Source organism: Nicotiana tomentosiformis, chromosome 3, assembly GCF_000390325.3.
Source record: "Nicotiana tomentosiformis chromosome 3, ASM39032v3, whole genome shotgun sequence".
Lineage (NCBI taxonomy): Eukaryota > Viridiplantae > Streptophyta > Magnoliopsida > Solanales > Solanaceae > Nicotiana > Nicotiana tomentosiformis.
Window position 1 is genome coordinate 96528757 of NC_090814.1, and position 20355 is coordinate 96549111.

A 20355-nucleotide genomic window follows, 5' to 3' on the forward strand; every position below is an offset into this window, starting at 1 on the left:
TAGAAAATTATTTATTTACTTACAACCAAGAACACATCATTGTAAACACGCAAAATTAAAACTTTAGTATTAAAATCGTCATGCAAACCCCTCAGTTTCAAAATCAAAATCTCATAATTTTGTACAATGACAGATTTTTTACAAAACTCTAAACTACCAAAAAAATCAATTAAAGACGGTAAAGAAGTAACCTTTAGTCTTAGATTGTGACGAATAAATAGCTAATGGTTCTGTATTGACCTTGATTGCAACACCACAGTATCAAATTAAACCCTATATTGTAATGCCCTACTGAAATTGAAGACGATAAACCATAAAAATAGAGATTACATACTTCTTTGCATTATATTAGAGCCGATTTTGTAATAGAATAAAGAGAAAATTATGATTGGAGTGATTTTATGGAAGGAATCAAAGAGGGGAGATGAATTTAGTTTGGACCATAGAAGATGGGAGAGTATGAAAGGAAAGAATAAACGGGGTCGGGTTTAATTAATGAATGAGTTTAATTTGGTTTAAAATAAAAGGGATTTGATAAAATAAAAGGGAATTGGGTGGGACCCATTAGCACTTGTATACATTGATGGTATTATAAATGGGGGTCGAATTTAATCGAGTATATAATGTTAAATAAATTTTGGTAAAAATAAGTTCGGGAGTAATAGGACCCGAAAAGAAAAGGGTATAGTTGGTAATATGGTTATGATAATTTTATGAATTATCCCAAAACATAAGAAGTTAATATAGCTGGACGATTGCTGACCGAGAGCCGCGATATCTTAAACTGCCCGATTCTTTTAAGCTAATTTGAGCTGAGCCGCCATTATCCATGCTATCTTCTTTCCACTGAACAGCCTGCGCTCTATCGCCTACTTCTCCAACTCTCTCAAAACCTTCCAAATTGCTAAATGGAAGCTTTACAATCTTCATTTCTCTGCTCAACTCCACTGAAAACCCCATCTCACAAACTCACCAAAAAACCCAAACCAAAACCCACCATATTCGTCTGCTCCGTCACACCAGACCCATGGACACTCAGCGACGGCAACAACAAAAACCTAAACAAACCAAAGCCCAAATCAAAACACGCCAAAAACCCACTTTCCGATGACAACGCTCGTCGCATTATCAAAGCTAAAGCCCAATACTTAAGCGCGTTGAGACGAAACCAAGGCTCACAAGCTATGACTCCTAAATGGATTAAGCGGACGCCTGAACAGATGGTGCAGTATTTGGAAGACGATAGAAATGGGCATTTGTACGGAAAACATGTGATTGCGGCTATTAAGAGAGTTAGAAGTCTTTCGGGCAAAGCTGAAGGGTCATATGATATGAGGGAAGTGATGAGTTCTTTTGTTACTAAGCTTACATTTAGAGAGATGTGTGTTGTGCTCAAAGAACAGAAGGGTTGGCGACAAGTTAGAGACTTTTTTGATTGGATGAAATTGCAGGTGAGTTTGTTATTGGTGCTTCAACTTTTACATTAAGTTAGGTGAACCCAGTATATCCTACTTAAAAACAGTGTTTGGGAATTGGATTGGATATCAGTGTGAAACTTTTCTTTATATCTGATGTTAGTTTTGATTTTGAGAGGCTTCTGCAGCTTTCATGTTCCTGTTCCCTTGTTTTTTGTGCTTCTTTTACAAGATTGGATTTTTTTAAATGACAAGTTAAATATTTGAGATGGATCAGTATATGCTCCCCTGGTCCTTATTATATGACAAAATTTAATTTCTAAGGTGTTAATTTGACTTCTATAACATTACTGATTGTGGAGAAACAACAACAACAAGGATGCCTCATTCTCAAACAACTTGGGGTCCGCTATATGAATCCTCACTGACCACGTTATTCCATTATTGAGATTGGAGAAAAACATTAAAGTAATGATTAGAAGTTATTTGATAGAGAAAAATGTCTCTGAAAGCTGTGGCCTGTGAGTTGTATAAAATTGTAAAGAGTTCATATAGATTTGGACGAGGGAATAGTTACTTTCACCCGTTACGGTTTATACAGAATGTTTTTTCAAAGTTTCATAGAAGTATTTCAATATACCTTTTGTTAAATTGTTCTTAAAATCTATATTAACATTGGCTATGAATCTGTCACTTGGACTCTGTGAATCATTTGCAATGACAAGTTTTTCTTTCTAATACTACTTTCTTTGGAGATTCTGAAATATTAATTTGGTGTAATTTAGATTTATGCTTGGAACAGTTAAGCTACCGGCCAAGTGTCATTGTCTATACGATTGTCCTGCGTGCATATGGCCAAGTTGGGAAAATCAAGCTAGCTGAGCAGACCTTTTTGGAAATGCTTGAAGCGAGGTGTGAACCTGATGAGGTTGCTTGCGGTACCATGTTGTGTGCTTATGCTCGATGGGGACGTCACAAAGAGATGATGTCCTTCTTTTCTGCTGTTCAGCAAAGGGGAATTACACCTTCAACTGCAGTCTATAATTTCATGCTTTCATCTTTACAAAAAGGATCACTTCATGAAAATGTTATTACTATATGGAAACAGATGGCTGAAAAAGGGGTTGAGCCCAATCATTTTACTTTTACAGTTGTTATCTGCTCACTTGTCAAAGAAGGTCATGCTGAAGTAGCTTTTAAGACTTTTAATCAGATGAAGAGTTTGGGGTTCATTCCAGAGGAGGCAACTTATAGCCTTCTCATCAGTCTGGTTTCAAAGAGTGGTAATTATGATGACGCTTTCGGGTTGTATGAAGATATGAGATCACAAGGGATAATCCCGAGTAACTTTACATGTGCTTCACTTTTGACAATGTATTACAGAAAGGAGGATTATCCCAAAGCCCTTGCTCTGTTTGAGGAAATGGAAAGGTATGGCATCAAAATAGATGAAGTCATATATGGCTTGCTTATCAGAATATATGGCAAGCTTGGTCTCTACGAAGATGCTCAAAAGACATTTGAAGAAGTTAAGAAGTTGGGTGTGATTAGTAATGAAAAGACCTATACAACAATGGCTCAAGTCCATTTAAATGCTGGAAACTTTGAGGAAGCACTGAATGTAATGGACGAAATGAAGTCAAAGAACATATTATTTTCAAAATTCTGTTATGGTATCTTGTTGAGGTGCCATATTGCAAAGGAAGACTTGGCATCTGCCGAAGCTGTGTTTCAGGCTCTCTCTAAGACGCAAGGTCCTGATTGTGGTTTTTGCAAAGACATGCTCAATTTGTACATGAGACTCGGCTTAACTGAGAAAGCAAAAGATTTTATTTTCCAGATAAGGAAAGTTCAAGTGGAATTTGATGAGGAGCTTCTCAAGTCAGTCGTGAAAGTTTATTGCGTTGAAGGAATGGTCAGAGATGCAGTGCAGTTGATAGGAGAGTTCAGTGCAAGCAAGGTATTTGAAGATTCTGTATTTACAGAGACTTTTTCTGTGGCCATTCATGGAAATGATAGATTTACCGCAGCTGAAATTGCTTCCAAGCCCTTGGACCACCCAGGTGCCGTGGCTTTTGAGCTGGCCCTTATCCTCTTTATAGCAGATGGAAATACAACGAAGGCAGAAGAAACACTAAAATTGTTGCTTAAGAGTACAAATGGCCTGTCTGTTGCATGTCAGCTTATCAGAAAATTCACCATAGAAGGTAATAAACTTGCACTTTGATTTAGTAAGTTAGAGCTAAGCAACACTGACTATTTCTGCTCTTTAATATTCTTGATATGTGTAATAATTTGGTTTAGGGCAAAACATTGAGCTTGCCTGATTTCCTGTTCCCCGTGAAGTGCGAACCTAGGATCTCATAATTTCTTTAGGCTTCATCACTCTTTGGTGATATAATATGGTTACTAAAGTGGCATGTTGGCGTTCTAGGAGCCATGCATCCAAATATTTCTTCCTGCTATAATTCATCCTTAGCAGAAACATTAAGATGCCTGATCTTTTTGGTAATTTGTGTCAATTTCTCTTGTAGGTGACATTTCAAAGGCGGAAAACCTTCATAACCTGTTAATGAACCTGGGCAGAAAACCAGAGGATGCTGCAAGTGCATCCTTGATAAATTTTTATGGGAAGCAGAAGAAATTGAAGGAAGCTCTAAATGTCTTTGAATCTGTTGCAGACTCCTCGAGGACTGGAAGTCTTCTATACAATTCCATAATTGATGCATATAATAGATGTGACAAACAAGAGGAAGCTTACATGTTTTACAAGGAAGAGATGGAGAAAGGGCATTTTTTTGGTCCAGTAGCTATTAGCATGCTAGTGAATGGTTTATGTAATTGCGGTAAGAGTATGGAATCTTTGACTTGAATGTTTTCTGCTCAATTTTATGACTTTGTGTTTACAGTGTAGGAGCTGCGTTTAAACTAACAATCATCAATTTTGGCATAATCCTAAACTGTTAAACACTCTAGTACAATCTCTTAAGGTTAGTGTGGGTAAAGGGTGGCGAGGGATCAGAATGGCTCCTTTCCTCTCCATTTCTTAAAGAGTTCTAGAAATTTTTATTATCAGGCCCTTTTCCAAAGAGCATATATGAAGTATGAACATACCTGCCCCTCATTCGCCTCAAATCTACCACTTTCATCTCCTGGTACTTCAAGCTAGTTTAACTTTGTGCCAATCAAATAACATAAACAGATACTTGGTGTTTGCGTCCCACAATTTTTCCGTTGATGTCTTCACTGCCTTTTACTGGCTTTTATTATTCTTAAACTTTAAAATGTGGATGGAACACCACACTAAATTTATTTCTCTCTTTGTTTGTTGAGAACTGCAACTTTCTTCCCTGGAGTAATTTGTGTATTCAGCTTTTAGGATTAGAAGAAGTGAATGCATAAAGAGTTCCATTATCTCATAGATTTTGGGATTCGCTTTTAAAACAGCTGCTGTAGATGAATCTTGAAATTGGAAAGAACAAATAGTTATCTTATGTTCTTGTATTATCTGATTGTGTTGCTTGATGTTGTTGGAATACAATGTGCAGGGAGATATGCTGAAGCAGAGGACATTATTCACAATTCTTTGCGTGCTAATTTAGAGCTTGATACTGTGGCATATAATACATTTATCAAGGCATTGCTGGAAGCAGGTTTACTTTTACGAAGAAAACTATTGCCTAAAAGCATTTGATAGATTTTTCTTTTTCTTTTTTCATTTGGAGCATATTGAGATCTAATGTTGACCAGAAACCTGAAGACATTTTACTGGAGTGCAGGTAAATTGCGCTTTGCTACCAGAGTTTATGAGCACATGCTCTCCTCGGGTGTTGCTCCATCAATTCAAACATACAATACCATGATTAGGTTAGAGCATGACATTTTTTGAATTGAGTAGGGAAAGATACTATATTTTGCATTTCTCAAAGTGTAAGAATCTGTTATGGGTGCAGTGTATATGGACGAGGAAGAAACCTGGATAAAGCTGTGAAAGCTTTTGATATGGCTCAGAAGATGGGCATTTCTTTGGATGAAAAGGCTTATACCAACTTGATATGTTATTATGGAAAGGCTGGTAATTACCTGCTGTCTTAATTTCGCATCAGGGTTTTTAAAGAAACCCTGGGCTCTTTTAGTGAACATCATTTGAATGCAAATTCTCCTAATCTCTTATTTGTCTCACGATTTCTTGTAAACGTAGATAGTAATGAAAATTTGTCATTTTTATCTTTGTGGCTCAGTTAAGCTCCTTGGTTTTCTCTTTATCTTCTGTATGTTTTCTAATTCCCTAACAAGAAATTGCAAATGTGAATGGCAATACTTTCTATATGTATCCTTTTTTTTCTGAATTTTTTAATTTCAAGATGGTTATTTTTTGCCTCTGTTCAAACCCCTATCAGAATGATTGTACTGTTTCCAATTGTTTTTGGTTGGTGAAGAGCTTTGGTTTTTTCCTGGGTGCGGGTGGAGGGGGAAACGGGTGGCTGTACTTGAATTCCCTTGACTTCTCTCACAATGCTTTTGTTGTAGCAGTTTTCTGAATTCTTATTTTTGGTTAATGCAGGGAAATATGATGAAGCATCTAATCTATTCGCCAAGATGCAAGAAGCAGGGATAAAACCTGGGCAGGTAGTACACATAATCATAGCCAGATCCAGTACACAAGTCATTTTTCTTATATTTTTGTGGCAGTAAATGTCATCTGCAGTAGGGCCACATCCTGGCTGGTGAAATATTGCCATGGGCTTTTAGTACAAACTTATATGTCTTGGTTGTCAATAATGCATTTTTAATGTTCAATGCCATATATTATATGAGAGAACACTGAGAAGTGGATTGCCCACATTAAAGTACTAAGGATTTGCAGCACATTGCAGGTGAGCTACAATATTATGATGAATATATATGCTGCTGCTGGACTTTATCGAGAAGCTGAAGTCCTCATGCATAGCATGCACACCAGTGACTGTTCACCCGACTCCTTAACCTATCTCGCACTTATTAGAGCATATACAAGGGGAGCAGAGTACTCAGAAGCTGAGCTTGCCATTGATTCTATGCAGAAAGAAGGAATTCCCCCTTCTTGTGCGCATTATAACGTGTTGCTATCAGGTTTTGCAAAGGGAGGATTAATTGGAGAAGTAGAAAGGGTCTATAAAAATGTCATGAACGCTGGACTACAACCTGACCTAGAGTCTAATCGTATTATGCTTAGAGGTTACACGGACTATGGTCACGTGGAGGAAGGCATCTCCTTCTTTGAACGAATTTCCAAGTCCGTAAAACCTGACCGGTTTATAATGAGTGCAGCTGTGCACTTGTACAGGTCAGCAGGCTTAGAAGTCAAAGCAGAAGAGGTGTTGAGGTCTATGAACAGTTTGGGGATTCCCTTCTTGGAAAATCTTGAAGTTGGATCAAGGTTGAAAGCTGCCTGATTCATCAGGATAGACTCTGGAGTTGGACCATTTAATGGATTTCTTGACGAGATGAAATCGAGGGTCTACCGGAAACAATCTCTCTACTTTCTCAAGGTAGGGGTAAGGACTGTGTACACACTACCCTCCCCAGATCACACATGTGGGATTGCACTGTGTTTGTTGTTGTTGACGAGACGAAAATGCCAAATGACAATTATATCGTATCAAGTAGGCAACTGTGTGTAGACTAGCATGAATACTGAATACAATAGTCAAAGATATACCAGGCAGGGATGGAGCTAAGCTAATATTTTGTGAAGAAGTTGGAATAACGTGCAGAGAGCATTATCTGAGTATCGACGTGCTGATGGTCTTCTTACTGGGCGTGGTAACATCCCAAGTCGGAATATGATGAATTCTGTTAAACCAATTTTGAAGGCCTGAGAAAGTGTAAATAGCATTTGGTTTTTAAGTTTGTCTCTTTTACTGCTTATACCGTAAATGATCAAGCATTATGTACAGACACTAGATCTTGGTAATATTCTACTACTTGCATATTAATACGCACTAACAAGTATATTTTACCATAATCACACGCATTAGTTGGCTGTTATATTTTGTTGGAGGGGACAAGTCTGTTACTGGAATAGTTAGAAATTTGATCGAGTGTACTTGAATCTCATTAGACAGCAAGATATTTATGCCTCAGTACAAAGATTTTTCTTGTAATTCAATTGTACTCCCTACTTTAACCAACATAACCATATCTTTTGTTTATATGTGCTTTTCTTTGTGGGTAAATCTGTTTGTCTTTTTATCTATCTAGACGGTCAAGCTAATGCATGTCCCACTAATTGATAATCATTTCATCCAAATAGAATGAATTATTAATTATTATGTTTATTCTGTATGATGTTTTTCAAATTTCTCTACCAAAGCAATGGAATGAAGTAGAAAATAACACGAAATGATACTAGGTATTCCGAGTCATTGAATCTAATATCAAAACCCAATTCATGAATATTCCAACCATCTGGCAATTGAGAAATAGGCCTATAACCATCCGATAATTTAACTCACTTGAGAACATTTTCGTGATCAGAATGTTCCCAATTTTACAATTCAAGTATAGTGCAACATGTATCACATCAATCTCAAACTCAAATGACAGAATAAAGGGCTACTCAACAATAATTGATGTATTTGGATAGACAATTTGGTTGTCAAGAAAATATAGTTCCAACTTATTATCACGTGCTTTACTTGAATCCAGTAGCTTATTTTACATAGTTGGAGTATATGTTTTTCCTTCCCCTAAACATGCAGGAAAAATAACACTCTTACTAATTTATTGTAAATTTTTCTTGTTATTTTATCAAAATAACTTATTGTAAATTTCTCTAAATTATTGTTCAATACATTCAGACATCTCCATAACAACATCCTTGTATAACAATCATTTATTCTAAAAGCCAAATTTTTTCACAAAATAAATTTTTATGTTATGTTATACTATATATCCTCAATAACAACAGTAAAAAAATATCAGATTTGACTGTATTAGGTCTTTTTTCGTCCTGGCGATTTTCGCTGGAAATGAAACCATTATTGCAAGTTTCCTTTTATTTTTATTGCAAGTTAAAAGAAAAGGGGGAAAAAATGAACGAAAAAAAAGGGAGAAAAAAGAAATAGAAAAAAAAAAGAGAGGAAGAAGCAATATATGTCATCTGGTATGATGCTTCCCGGTAGGCTAAATCTCATTTATTGAATAGCAGTGGGAATTTCAACGTTGGGGCAAAAAAAAAATGGCGTCATTTGGAAGGAAACAAGGCGTGGCTTTGGCCAGCAATATGCTGAAAACCCTAACCGGAAGATCTTCCAATTTCCGATCCAACGCCAGAAGTTTTAGCGGTGTTGGTAGCAGTGAGGTCGTCACCTCCCACACAGACAAATGGATGCAGGTACCTAACTCGTTTTCTCCTTTCTCTTATCTTCATCTTTCTATCAGATTTCTCCATTTTTTTTTGCTGAACGGAATTTATGATGCCGTAGCTTATGATACAGAGATTTTGAAAATGGAATTGTACCGAGTCTAAGTCTTCCTTAAAGAGGTGTCCTTTTTCCCAGTGGCATGTATCAAAATGAATTTCTGAAATTAGAGACATAAGGAGAAAAGAACTGAAATCCTTTGGAAACTTATGTAGCTCGATACCCTAGGAAGTCCAACTGCAGAAGAGTTTGACGGTTGAATTTGGAAACTGTAGTTTTTAATATGAAGGTTGAATATATACGTGAAGGTGAGAATTGATCTCTAAAGTGAGGGATTAGGATTTTTTCTAACCTTTTAGAGTGATCTTTTATCTTGTGAAAAGGAATCGAATGTTGAGTATTGGAGATTATCCTTTAAGTTTCGAATTTGCATATTACATGGAGAAATTGCAACCAAAATCATGTTGTAGAAGAGCTCAAGGTAGGATATAGTGCTTATAGTTTCTTCTTACATAGAGCAATACTAATCTGAAAAGGAAAAAAAATCAGATTTTTTGTGCATAATTATCATCAAACTTTTGTGGGCTAGTTTCAGGTCAGGTCTTATCTCAATTAGTTGTTACAAGCAACCATGATTTGCTGTCCTCAAATGTCGGACAAGTTAGGACTAGCGTAAGATCTTGTTGTGCCAAGCCAAATCTGAGGCAAGCTTGACTTTGGCAGGTCCAGGCTTGAGTAGGCTAGCCTAAGATCTTGACGCTTGACCTTGACACAATCTAGAAACTGGGAGGCTTGGGATTGAACAGTTTGATTGAGATCAAATTAGCAATTTCCAATTTTTACAGTTTGAATGAGTATCTTTGCAACTCAAAAAGAATTTCATGTGGCTGAGTGTGAAACCTCAATTTTGTGTCGCATATCAGAGAAGGAAGCTGAAATAGCAGTCAATGTTGAAATTACAGAAAAGGAAAGATGAGATTGGAATAGGAAATAGAGTAGGATAGAGACAAAAGAAGAAAGATTGAAGACGGGAGAGTAAAGATATGAACACAGTATTGTAGATGGCAAGAAGGGACTGAAAAGTTGTTTGTGTTTATCATATATCTGAAGGCTGATAGTAATAGGAAGATGTTTAATGGTGTTTTGATTTGGACAAATGTGTTTAAGCTACAATTATCTCGGTGAAGAATTTAAAGGGGCTCACGAGTATGGAGACAAGCTTCTGCTGTACTGAGATTAACAGAATGCTAGTCAAATTAAGCAATTCTACTTTGCTTGAGTAGCTTGTGAGCTGGCCTGGCATGCCTGCAGCCCGAGTAGTAATCAATTTTCTTAAACTCATCTGCAATCCAAAATTTTATTTCTCATTTCCAAAGGATTCTGCTTTAATTGTCTTACCACAGACTGCACCATATTGTCCTGTGACCATTTTTGTGTGATAGAAAATGCATTTTGTAGTCAATTTTTGGACATGAATTATGTAATGCAGGCATTTTTATAAGCTTGTCAGAAGTCATATAGAAAGGTCACCATTTTATAGAAATAATTTTGGTCCAATAAGCTTGATTTAAGAATATAAAAAAAGAAGCTAGTGGAACAATAAGGTTCAAGATGGTTTTAAGTTTTTTTTTTTATAAGTAAGAGGGTTCCAAGATATGAAGCCCTTGTTTTTGTTTTTATTTCTACCAAGCCTCTTTTAATTCAAAATTTCATCAAGAATTTTCTCACTATTGATCAGTGTCAAGCCAGTGGACGAATAAGCTTGATCTGAAAAAACTAGTGGAACAATAAGGTTTCGAGATGGTTCTAAGATATGAATCCTCGTTTTTGCTGTTGTTTCTACAATGCCACTAATCCAAAATTACATCAAGAATTTTTCCTGGTAAATACTTTGTTTATTTTCCTGATTGCTGTGTGGTGCTTAAATGGTAGGATACTAGCAAAAAATCTCCCATGGAATTGATCAATGAAGTTCCGCCTATCAAGGTTGAGGGCAGGATTGCTGCCTGTGAAGGAGGTAATTTGAATACTACCACCATGTTCCCTTTTTTTTTTTTTAAAATCGGGAAGTGCTCGTGAGTTGCTTAAGAAATACTGCTTCCATTGCAAATCATTCTGCCTGAAAGTGCTCTTTTTTATCTTCTGAAACAGACACTAATCCTGCTCTTGGACATCCAATTGAGTATATATGCCTTGATCTGGACGAGCCAGCTATATGCAAATACTGTGGCTTGCGCTTTGTTCAAGATCACCACCATTAGGGCTGCATGATGAGAATTCCTGAACTAAGAAGAGTCTTCTTCATTTGATATGTAAACAGTTGTGCTTATTTTGACCCTTTGTACTAATGATGCAGGCAAGTTTTGCTTCTCAGAATAAGGATTAGTACGTCCGTGTGATCCATTTTCTTAAAGCTGGTATACGGATGTTTTCACTAGTTCATTTCCCTCTTTTGTGCATATGCATGCTTTTGCCGATTGAAGTTTTGTTAGTTGCCAAAGGTTTATGTTAGATATAATGTTTTAGAAAGCAAAATTGGAACTCGTCCGGTGTTTGCCCCTGAGGCAAGGCACTCAAAATGTCTGGAGACATTAGGGGGAGCTTGGCCTCGTGCCTTGGGCGTTGGCTTACGCTTCAAACGTCCATCATATGCACCCAACATGACGCACAAGTGAACCCCAACATTTTTTTTGCGCACTCTGTGTGAATTGAATTGCAAACACTCAAAATTCCTTGACTAACTCTTTACTCCTCAAAAACACTTCTCATTATCACAGAAATTTGAGGATATTGTCACTCAAAAGTAGAGAGACCTAACTCATATCCGTTGACTAAGAATACAATGAGGGTGTGCTTCGATGAAGCTTTCATTTGAAAATAATAGTGTTGCATCTTTGATTTTTCTAGGTCTTCACTGTTTAGTTTACAATATTTACTCTTCAAATTCTGTTCTTGTTTTTTACTCTACTCTTAGAATGACAATATTGTTCTTTTCAAGTAACTGCAAATAATTCTATTAAAAGGTTACTCATAGTGTAAATATTTTTACATCTTCAATGCATAGAACTTAAAATCACTTAAAATTTTGACATTTCTTTTATCAAAAACATAGAGGAAAAGATAATATTTTCCTTCTTGGAATAATTTTCAGCCATTGCACTTTTATTTCCATGGGCTTACTACACAAGTGGCTAAACAAAACGTGAAAAGAACACAGAATTGACCTAGGCTATGAATAATCATACCATGAAATCTTTAACTTGTAAGCAGCAAAATTTCCCGAAATAATGGGAAAAGAATAGGTCATTCGCGGAAAATTGGTCAGTAACAAAATTCTCAGTAGGCGCCCTTGATCATTCTTTGGCAAAATTATCTCAAGGAAAAAAAATTATTCACTTGTCACCCTCAGCTGCTGCTAATTTCCTCCTCTGCTGATGTTCAGCAACTTTATAATCTACCACTTCACGAAATAAGTTGGGGTCTAATACACAGTCCTCGCTCCCATATACAGCAGCTTGAACACTAGCCATCAGTTTTGCAATCTCTCTGCCTGAAAATCCCCCCGTCCTGGCAGCTGCTTCTCTCAGAATATCATCCGTCAATCCTTTTATCTCTATTTTCTGCTGCTGCTTCTTGAATAAGCTTGAAAAGAAACCAGGTTTCCTTTCCCCAGCTTGAGCTATATATCTTTCCAGATACAGTTTGATCAGCTTGAAGCGCTCGCTTTCACCAGGCAAAGGGAATTCGATGACTTCATCAATACGGTCTGCAATAGCTGAATCAAGATCACCAGGGCGATTTGTAGCTAAGGCAAGTACTATATCTTTTGACTGATCACCGGTGCGGAAAAGGAGTGCATTGAGGGCACTCCTCTGAGCTTCACTCATATAGGTTTTGTTTCGCCTGAAATTGACATGAAAAGGCAAGCTCAGAGATCTAATGGCTGAACAATCAAATTCTACATGTCCATCACCTAAACATTGTAAAAGAGTAAATCTGACAAGCATATAAATACCTGGCTATAGCTATAATATCAAAAAAAAAAAAAAAAAAAAGATGATAGAACTGATTAATCTAGGGATCAATGTGGCATCATTTAACTTGGAAGACATTTAAGGTCAGAATTTCCCTTCACCTAATCTCTCAACTTTGGCTCTGCCATCAAGTTAACAAGCAAGTCTGCCTACCTTCACCTGAATGGAATCAGTTCAATTCTATATGTTGCTTCAGGGCTTCAAGAATCATCCAATTGAATTTTCAGCAGACTATCTGTTCTATAAAGTTATTCCCCTAGACGCAATTATTTGATCTCCATTGGACTAACTTCAGCAAGTCATCTCTCAAACGAGAACAAGTACCTTGTTATGAGTTCATCATTGAGGCATGCCTAGCCATCCTGAAGGTGGTTTTTTTTCAGTGCCTTGCTACTAAAACAAATTCGACCAGTACATCTTAAAGTCAGAGAGGACCCCAGAGATCCCTGAACAAGATTATTTGAAATTACTTTGTCGAAGGAAGTACACCTCCTAGCATGGTGGCGCGAATAAATAGTACAAACCTATCAAAAACTATTAAAGATCTCGATCAATCAAATGCAGCAATGTTAGGGGAAAGTCACTTACTCGCACAAAAATGCATCTGCTTCGTCAATAAAAAGTAATAGACCCTTTCTGGATTTTTTGGACCAGTCAAATAACTGATGTATTTTAGTGACAGCCTGTGATCCCAGTGGCGCAACATCACCACCCGTCATCAATGCATAGTCAAGTCCCTGACAAAGAATCAAGCATATTATTGACCACCAACAAAATTAGAACTGCCAAGTTATAGATGTTCCATAAACGGAGTCCACCAACGTCAACACTCTCTTGAAAGATTGCCCTTATAAAACTTTTTTATGAATCTTTAATATCAGAACTGTTATGCTTTGCATCAAAAAGCAATTTATTTTTTATCAGCGACTTTGTGTCAACTTATAAGATGGTATAAGTATGCCAGCTTGTGTGACACTCCCTAACCCGTATGCAATACTTTAACAAGATTGAATGAAACACATACCATATAAGTAACTATGTAAAGGTCACCAAAAATTAGCTGAGAAGAGAACAAAAGAGGGGAGAAAGATCTTACAGATCTGCGAGCAAGCTCTCTAGCAACCATTGTCTTCCCTGTTCCTGGAGGGCCATAAAAGAGCATGTTGCGAAATGGAGCTTGATGGGATTTGGTATTAGCAGTTGCATTGGCTAACTGCTGAATCCTTTTTTCAAGAGATGGATGTAGAATAACATCCCCGAACCCTTTCCCAGACTTGGTTGCAGAACCTCCATTAGCACCCTTCGAGAGAGTGCTCATGGCTCGTGGGAAGAACCCTGACCAAGGATATTTGCCCCTAGATGACTCTCTGATCAATGATGGCTGTCCCAATATTCTGTCCACATAACTCCAGACAACTCTTGCACCTTCTCTGCAATTCAGATAACAAGCTTGCATCAGCCGTATTAGCCACACTAGTGAATACAAGTAGAAGTGCTGGCAAAATATCTTCAAGAACAACCACGGAATCCAAGAGAGACAGGGTAACCAAAACTTTAATAGTTTACCCACCACCACATTCCAAATAAACCAACTTCTTAGTATTGGCCGTTTAAATAAACAAGTGTATTATCAATAGAGGGAGCAGTCAAACAAAACGAGTAGAGCCAGTAGCTAAATATTATATGAGTTCTGCATGGCTAAAATGGTAGAAATGCTTAAAAGATCAGATATCATTAGAGTAGGATTTTCCTCGTCAGTGAATCTCCATTTCATCCCCACAAGGTGGTTTGAATAATAGTGATGCTCAAACTAGAAGAAAGGGCAAAAAAGAATTGTCCCCATAACTACAACAGGTTCACAAAGCCAGCGGAAAAAGATGATCCCACTGGACCGTCATAAGCCACGGCTAAAATGATGGAAAAATAAAGAACTTATCAACGGAGAATTTAACACCACCATTCCCCCCCCCCCCCAAACCACCACACACAAAAAGAAAAAAAAAGAACTCCTTCAACATATTTGACCTCCTTAAAACCTTTAGCATAAACCAAGATGCATGTTAAAAAAAATCTGATGTATGTTCATGTGGTCTCTGAAAGAGGAAAAGAATATGACTAAATTCCACAAATAATATTAAATAAGAAAATGCACATCACAACATTAAGCATGACTTGCAAGAGAATTGCACATGCAAACAACTTTACGTTGCTAATTTTGAAAATATATTAAATACCTTGTTGTATATATTCCAGCTGCAAGAGCAGTCACGCCACCAACAGCCACAACAAGCTTATTTTGATCCGTTAGTATTGCACGGAAACCACCTACATAAATGGATATCTTCACATCAAAAGATAATATTTATTTTGCATCAGCAGTAGCCCAGAAATGCAACCCTACCTACATTTTGTGCATTTGCACAAATTAGTGGTGTTTGATGACCTTTTTAAACAAAAACAAAAAAATGATACTGCTATTTATCTTTTGAGAAGTTTTAACCCCCCCACTCAATAGTATTGGCACTAATCATAGTCGCCAGAGGCATGCCAAGAATCAGAAGAATGCAGCATTTATAAATAGAGTCCAGAAAATATGTCTGGCGTTTTTTATTTTTTCTAGTACACACATTGAAAAGGCTAAAAAGGAAAATGAGCATAGAAAGATGTGTAGATTATAAACTCACTAATTGTGTCTAACACCAGCAAGCAAATATTACTCCATAATACTAAAAGAACTACAAATCCAAATCTCTTCCTGTTTCTCTTTCCCGAGAAACAGAAGACTTAAATTGTCTCTTCAGCAAAAATTACAAGCACAGCACATTGGCATGAAAGACAGGTTTAGAAGAAAAAATTCAACACCAAAGCAAGAGATGTATTATGCAGGTCAATACTAATAACATGAACAAAATAGACTGATATGATCCATAAATCTAAACATGGATAACCCGTATCAGCAAGCTAATAGATGGTCGTTAGAGAAGAACCTCCAATATGATCAAAAGTTGTGTTAATCGCAGCGACCCATTTCTCCCGTTCAGCATTTGCACGGTCTACTAGTATTCTCCTGTTAACATCCTCAGCCAGCTTTGCTTCATGTGCTCTCCCCTCTGCTTCTGCCATAGCTCTCACTCTAATAGTTTCACGCTCGATCTCTGCTTTTTCTCTCTCTGTCTGGCGGCGCTGCGCTTGGATTTGTTCTTCTGTTGCTCGTCTAGCTGCCTCTTGTCTCAGAGCTGAATCCTCTTGCATTTTTACCAACTCCTGATTTCTAGCTCTATGGTGCTCATTTTCTGCCTGCAGAATGCAAGCAGAAGTCAGCTTTATCATTTAAAGCAATACCAATTTAACCATGACATTATTAAAACACTTCACATGCCTGCATCCTTTTCCTTGCTAATTCATCTTCATATCGAGCCATCTGTGACTTGATTTGTGCCTGTTGCTGAGCTAGTTTTTTTTGTTCGTCGTATATAACCCTTTGTCTCTCCTGTTAAAAGAAAGACAATCAATCATATATTTTTTCTTCCTTGGTACATAAATGTAAAGTTCAAATTTTGATATTACAAACAAGACAAGTGAAATGTGTTGCAAACAGATAAGTGAACAATAAATAATTACCAACAAGTGCACAAAGGGTTGTCGCATATTTTCCGGAAGAAATAGAAGTTCAATACACCCTACTTAGTTTAAACAAATGATATTTTTTGGAGGAGCAGCATGCAGAGACAGAAAAACAAAGTATTTAGCAAGCAACACTCCATATCTATTTCCAGTAGGGTAAAACAAAATCCCTCATGTGGCTTAATTGTCTTCAAAGAATCGGGTCGTTTGCACTTGGTTTAGTTTGCACATTTTAATCCAGAACCATGTCCTCTACAGCCAATGAAATTTCTAATCCACTTTAACCAACCACTAATGCTTAATTACATATAGTAAGCTCACCTAAACGAAGATTTAGAGCAAAAACAAAACATAAATCAAGGAATATACTAATAAAACAATGGAGATCAAAACCAAAAACAAATTGTGAAATAAAATAACGGCGTAAGTTACAACAAGATTTGTCAGCTGATACTAATGATTGCTGCTTCATTAAAAGGGAGAATTTTTTCTTAATCGTTCAACAAAAACAAATAAAAGGAACTTTCTTTTATCGAGTTAATAAACAAGGAATAGTTCACCATAGAACTTTAAGCTTACCGTCTCAGCTTGAGCTTGCAGTGCTTTAAACTCTTGCATTTTTGCAGTTAACTCTACCTGCCTTGTGTCTTCTTGCTTTTTAATCACTTCAAAAACCTACAAACAAACAACTAGGAATAATTTAAACTACATAAGAATATATAAAAACATTATCTTTTTCAGTGAATTCCGCAGCAATTCCTTATTTATAAAATACAATATAAACTACATAACAATAGACAAATCTTTGCTTTCTATAGTTAAAACATTTTCCAATTAATTGATTCCCCAACAGTACCAAACAAATTGGGATATAAGGGTTTAGTACATTACTATTGCCTTCTTAAGAATAAAGCTAGAAAATCAACTAAGATGCCGTACCTGTTTGGCACTTTTAGAACTATTAATCTCTCTCAAAGCCTTAGCCCCTCTCTCCAAAGCCTCAGGATCAAAACCAGCTGAAGTAGTCCTCGGATTATCATTTCGAACCTTAGGAGGAGGCTCAGGAGTTGCCGTTGCCGTTGCCGCCGGAGGTGGCTGAGGAACATCAGCAGGAGCACTCGGTACCTTATTAGAAGAGGTGGAAAACGGAGAGAAGCTAAAACCACCACCACCACCACCACCACCACCGTCGGCATAAGCAGTTTCTGTACCAAACTTAGCAGAAGCTAGGGCTGCAAATAGCCCTGCTGCATATGTTTTTCCCATTTTTCCCCTTTCTTGGTTCGCTGTAAGAGTGAGAATTAGGGTTTAGGGGTTTTTTCAGTGATTGTGGCTTGGAGGAGAAGAAAAGGAAGACGCCATAAAAATGTTACTCCTAATATACTTTTCTTGGGAGATTGAAAAAGAAGGTTCAGGGTTTATGTAGGGTTTGAGATCTTTTGGTGAAATAGCGACTTTGGGCTTTTGTTTCTTTGTTAAGGTCAGACCGGACTAGTGTTAATGAACCGGGAGTTAGTGCTTTCTTTTGGATTTTCGGTGGGTTAATTTAGGCAATTAATTTCAATTAGGGACTAGACGACGTCATTTTAAAATTGGTTGAATAGGATAAGTTGCATTTATAATGCTTATATATGAGTCTGTATTTTTGGAATGCGGTTATATGATTTATAAGTCGCATTTGGTAACTAAAAGCATTCATCAGATTCATAGCGAGTTTGTTTTCGCTATGCCAAAAGTGTATTTTTTTTAAAAGTATTTTTTTTGCTCAATTTGAGGTATTTGACCAAGTTTTTTTTTGAAAAAATATTGGTTTTGGCTCGAAGCAGAAGCATTTTTGAAGAAGCAGAAAAAAGTAATTTCTCTCCCGCAAAAGAAGTAGAAACAGTTTTGACTTTTTTTCCTACCAAAAATACCCTTTGCAAAATATTATATATACCAAAATAACCTTACTTAGTTTAAACTATTAAGTAATATAAAATGACTTTTGGGGTGAACTTTCATATTTATTGGATGACTTTTTGATATATTTAAATTATCTTGAAAGAATAAAGTACTTTTTAATTTTAGTTTTATATTTTACTTAAATAAAATAAAAAATTTAACTATTATCTTTAATAATAAATATTTGTAATTGTTTATCTACTTATATGATATTAAACTATTAAGCAAATCTCTTAATGTCCTTATTTTAATTTGACACATAAAAGCATTTTCTGGAAAGCTTGGCCAAACACAAATTATTGTTTAAAAGTACTTTTCAAATTGATTAGCCAAACACAAATTATTTTTCTTCAAAAATACTTTTTTGAAAAAACACTTTAAAAAAAAATACTTTTCAAAATAAGCTGATTTTTCCATTTTGGCCAAACAGGCTATCAATCTCTAAAAGAGAAATCTTAATAGGGCGGCACATATTAAGATTAATAGGAACCCAATAATTTAATAGAAACCATAATTATTGTGTTATGTTATTAATAGAAACTATAAAATAATATAATATTTTTTGGGTCTGTGTGATGTGCTTATATTACAACTATTAGTATATGAATTGCTTTTTACGTTGTAATTATATGCATAATTAGCATAGTAATTCTCGTTATTCTGTTTTATAAGTATTTCACTTTCAATAAGTGGACAAATCGAGACATACGGTACTGTCAGGGATTTAGAAACGTGACTCTTTTTATTTACGAATAGCCTTTTTAGGTGTAGTCATCATCACTTGCAACAACAACAACAACAACAAACCCATTAGTTTTCCATTGAGGTCTATGGGGGTTAAGATTTATGCATCTTTACCCGTACCTCTAGAAGGGCAGAGAGATTGTTTCCGATAGACTCTTGGCTAGAGAACGACTGAAAAAGAAAAGGTAATTGCAATAAGTAGGAATAACATCAAGATGAAATAAGATCGAATCCAAGAATGCAGTCAAACTCTAGGTAGTAATAGTCATCTATGAATAAAAGATATCATACTAACACTAATGCTAGCGAACTAAGTAAGACAAAAAGAAACACTCGACTACCTACAAACCTTCTACCCTATTATTTGACCTCCACACCCTCCTGTCTAGGGCCATGTCCTCAGTCAGTTCCAACTGCGACATGTCCCGCCTAATAACCTCTCCCCAAGACTTCTTAGGCCTACCTCTACCCCTCATGTTGCCCACCGAGGCTACCGCTCGCACCTTCTAACTGGGGCTTCTATACTTCTTCTCTTAACATGCTTGAACCATCTCAACCTCGCCTCCCGCATCTTATCCTCCACAGGGGCCACTCCCACCTTTTCCCGACTAACTTCATTCCTAATTTTATCCAACCGGGTTTGCCCACACATCCACCTCAACATCCTCATCTCAACTACTTTTAGCTTCTAGGTATGAGAGTTCTTGACCGGCCAACATTCTGCTCCATACAACATAGTCGATCTAACTACAACCTTGTAAAACTTACCTTTAAGTCTCAACGGCACATTCTTATCACACAAGACACCGGAAGCAAGCCTCCACATCATCCATCATGCTCTGATACGATGCGTGACATTTTCATCAATCTCCCCATTACCTTGTATTATAGATCCAAGATACTTGAAATTATCTCTCTTGGGATGACTTGCATACCAAGTCTCACCTACATATCCCCTTCCTGGGTACCGTTGCTGAATTTGCACTCCATGTATTCTGTCTTGGTTCTGGCCAATTTAAAACCCTTAGACTCTAGGGTCTGCCTCCAAACCTCCAAACTCTCGTTAACACCACCTCGTGTCTCGTCAATTAAAACTATGTCATCAGCAAATAATATACACCATGCCACATCACCTTGAATGTGTCTCGTCAATGCGTCCATTGCCAAGGAAAATAGGAATGGACTAAGAGT

General features: G+C 36.8%; 3 protein-coding genes across 4 annotated transcripts; 2 read left to right on the forward strand and 1 right to left on the reverse strand.

The window, feature by feature from the left end:
* The first annotated feature begins 763 nt into the window (after positions 1-763).
* LOC104106914 (pentatricopeptide repeat-containing protein At5g27270) lies at positions 764-7422 on the forward strand. Of its 2 annotated transcripts, none has more exons than XM_009615577.3 (8): positions 764-1451; positions 2218-3622; positions 3950-4261; positions 4964-5068; positions 5195-5282; positions 5369-5490; positions 5980-6044; positions 6293-7422. In XM_009615577.3, exons 1-8 carry the CDS (start codon positions 909-911, stop codon positions 6848-6850), a joined length of 3198 nt encoding a protein of 1065 aa, XP_009613872.1. In that variant the 5' UTR covers positions 764-908; the 3' UTR covers positions 6851-7422. The 2 variants fall into 2 exon arrangements, with proteins under 2 accessions (XP_009613872.1, XP_070053403.1); XM_070197302.1 differs by having other exon boundaries at positions 1312-1451; positions 2201-3622.
* Positions 7423-8487: 1065 nt separating this feature from the next.
* On the forward strand, positions 8488-11280 carry LOC104106915 (NADH dehydrogenase [ubiquinone] iron-sulfur protein 6, mitochondrial). The gene is made up of 3 exons (XM_009615578.4): positions 8488-8793; positions 10754-10838; positions 10973-11280. Exons 1-3 carry the CDS (start codon positions 8638-8640, stop codon positions 11080-11082), a joined length of 351 nt encoding a protein of 116 aa, XP_009613873.1. The 5' UTR covers positions 8488-8637; the 3' UTR covers positions 11083-11280.
* Positions 11281-11894: 614 nt separating this feature from the next.
* LOC104106917 (uncharacterized) lies at positions 11895-16345 on the reverse strand. The gene is made up of 6 exons (XM_070197303.1): positions 16231-16345; positions 15843-16148; positions 15090-15180; positions 13952-14285; positions 13444-13592; positions 11895-12724 (listed from the first exon to the last, which is right to left on the reverse strand). The coding sequence occupies exons 2-6, from the start codon at positions 16105-16107 to the stop codon at positions 12214-12216; spliced, it is 1350 nt and encodes a 449-aa protein (XP_070053404.1). The 5' UTR covers positions 16108-16148; positions 16231-16345; the 3' UTR covers positions 11895-12213.
* Between the last annotated feature and the right edge of the window lie 4010 nt (positions 16346-20355).